The sequence below is a fragment of the Cebus imitator genome, unplaced genomic scaffold (assembly GCF_001604975.1).
Source record: "Cebus imitator isolate Cc_AM_T3 unplaced genomic scaffold, Cebus_imitator-1.0 Scaffold118, whole genome shotgun sequence".
NCBI lineage: Eukaryota > Metazoa > Chordata > Mammalia > Primates > Cebidae > Cebus > Cebus imitator.
Window position 1 is genome coordinate 5,781,664 of NW_016107433.1, and position 2,662 is coordinate 5,784,325.

General features: G+C 42.1%; 1 protein-coding gene across 1 annotated transcript in view; it reads left to right on the top strand.

Annotated features, from left to right (window-relative positions):
* Positions 1-2,662, top strand: part of PKD1L3 (polycystin 1 like 3, transient receptor potential channel interacting) — a 90,418-nt gene that overhangs the window by 20,741 nt on the left and 67,015 nt on the right. The window contains 2 exon segments of the mRNA XM_037742255.1: positions 1,140-1,267; positions 1,364-1,559. Coding sequence (XP_037598183.1) covers positions 1,140-1,267; positions 1,364-1,559 — 324 coding nt within the window.

The following is a 2,662-nucleotide window of genomic DNA, read 5'->3' on the forward strand; positions in this document are numbered from 1 at the left end:
AAAAAGTAAAAAATAAAATTGCAATGTAATCTAGCAATTCTCCTCGTGTCTACCCAAGAGAATTGAAAACATGTCCATACAAAAACTTGTACACTCATGTTTGTAGCAGCATGGTTTAATAGCTAAATAGCCAAAAAGTGGTAACTACTCTTATCTATGATCTGATGGATGACTAAATAGAATCTGGTCTATTCATGCAATGGAATATTATTCAGCAACATAAAGGAATGAAGTGTTGGTACATGCTCCAACATGAGCCTTGAAAACATAATGCCAAGTAAAAGAAGCCCATCACAAAAGACTGTATTGTGATGCATTTATATGAAATGTCCCAAAGAGGCAAATCTATAGACACAGAAAGTACATTCATGGTTGCCTAGAGATAGAGGGACTAGGGATGGGGGAATGAAGACTTACTGCTAATGGGTACCAGGTTTATTTTATTTTATGAGACAGAGTCTCATTCTGTCTCCCAGGCTGGAGTGCAGTGGCACGATCTTGGCTCAATGCAACCTCCATCTCCCAGGTTAAAGCTATTCTTCCGCCTCAGCCTCTCAAGTAGCTGAAACTACAGGTATGTGTCACCATGCCCAGCTAATTTTTTGTATTTTCAGTAGGGACAGGGTTTCACCATGTCAATCAGGCTGGTCTCAAACTTCTGACCTCAAGTGATCCAACTGTCCCAAAGTCCTGGGACTATAGGCGTGAGCCACCACACCCAGCTACCAAGTTTATTTTAGGGAGGTTAAATCCTAAAATTAGATTGTGGTGATGGTTGCATAACCCTGTGAATATACTAAAAAACATTGTTATATACTCTCAGTGGATAAATTTTATATAGGAAAGTCATCTCAATAAAGCTGTCATTTAAAAAAACTCTATCATGAGCAGGTCTAGGCTGATAATCTGATGAGGCAAATGCGTATTTCTTTGGCTAGCCCTCTTAGTTGGGTTCATAGGATGGTAAGTCTGTAGCCAGGTTGCAGGCACTTTCTGCTGGGTTCCAAGGCCTTCTCTAAGGAATACCAGCCTTATTACACCACTGAAAATTCCCCTTCCAGTCCTCTCCAAAACATTATTTTACTGATAACAAGACATTAAGGTTTTACAAGTCACATGCTGTTTTCCTCTCAATGCAGGTAGAAGACATGCTGGAAATGTCCTTGGTGGCGCTTGGGAATATTGGGGAAGCATTTCTAGAGCAGAAGCAGCCTCCCGAGTCTTCCGTGACTTTGACCTCTTCTATTGCTTCTCTGCTGCTGAGCAGGTTAACAAGGGAGGAAGGAACGGGACGAGTTTCACTGTTTTTCACTTTCAGAGGCCATAGAAAAATTGACTTCCTTTTTCACTTGTTTCTCATTAGACAAAACCTATCAACTTTACCTCTGAGCTCTTACACACTGGGTCACCCGGCCCCTGTGAGGCTAGGCTTTCCATCGGCTTCAGCTTTGAAGGAGCTCTTGAATAAACACCCCGGAGTTAATGTCCAAGTGAGTGTGAAATTGATTGTGATCGGAATGAAAATGGGATCTTATGGCCATGTAGGCATTGGGGCGAAAGTAATGTACCATGAAAGGTAAGCTGAATGGACTAGATCAGATGAGAGAGTTTATGTGGCATTTGTTTTTATTTCACACTGGCAGGGATAGAGACCTCTTAAAAATGATCCACTGTAGAAGTTGGGAGCATTAAACAGATTTCTGGATTTAATTAGATTTCTAGGTTCTGATTTGAATTGATCTCAACTCTGCAGTTTGTTTTTCGTTGTTGTTGTTTTGAGACAGAGTCTCAATCTGTCACCCAGGCTGGCGTGCAGTAGCACGATCTCAGCTCACTGCAGTCTCTGCCTTCTGAGTTCAAGTGCTTCTCCTGCCCTAACCTCCTGAGTAGCTGGGATTACAGTCGTGGCCCACCACGCCCAGCTAATTTTTGTATTTTTAGTAGAGATGTGGTCTCACCAAGTTGGCCAGGCTGGTCTCAAACTCCTGACCTCAGGTGATCTGCCTGCCTCAGCCTCCCATAGTGCTGGGATTACAGGTGTGAGCCACTGTACCCAACCTCTGCACTATTTAAAAAAAAGCTGGGACTATCTAAGTAATTGTTGACTAAGTATACCAACCTACTGATATCAATATATTTCTTTCAGTAATTACCTGACAAATACAGGTAGCATCGTTTCCTTATCCTGAAGAGCAAAATAGTTAATTCCTAGTAAAACAGAATCCTCTAGATACAAAGAAGAAAAATAATAATTCTGGGGGCCCCAGGTATAATTCATCTTTAATTAACTATTTGTCATAGAGATTATAATGTAGAATGTTATTTGTAGTATTAGTAGGGGTAACATCCCAACATTTACTTTAATACATGATATCCAGCTGGACATGATGGCTCACTCCTGTAATCCTAACACTTTGGGAGGCTGAAGCAGGAGGATCCCTCAAGGCCCGGAGTTTGAGACCAGCCTGACCAGCATAAGGAAACCCCATCTCTACTAAAAATACAAACATTAGCCAGGCATGGTGGCACATGCCTGTAGTCCCAGCTACTTGGAAGGCTGAGGCAGGAGACTCACTTGAACCTGGGAGGCAGAGGTTGCAGTGAGCTGTGATCATGCCACTGTACTCCAGCCTGGTTGACAGTGTGACTCTTTCTCTAAAAA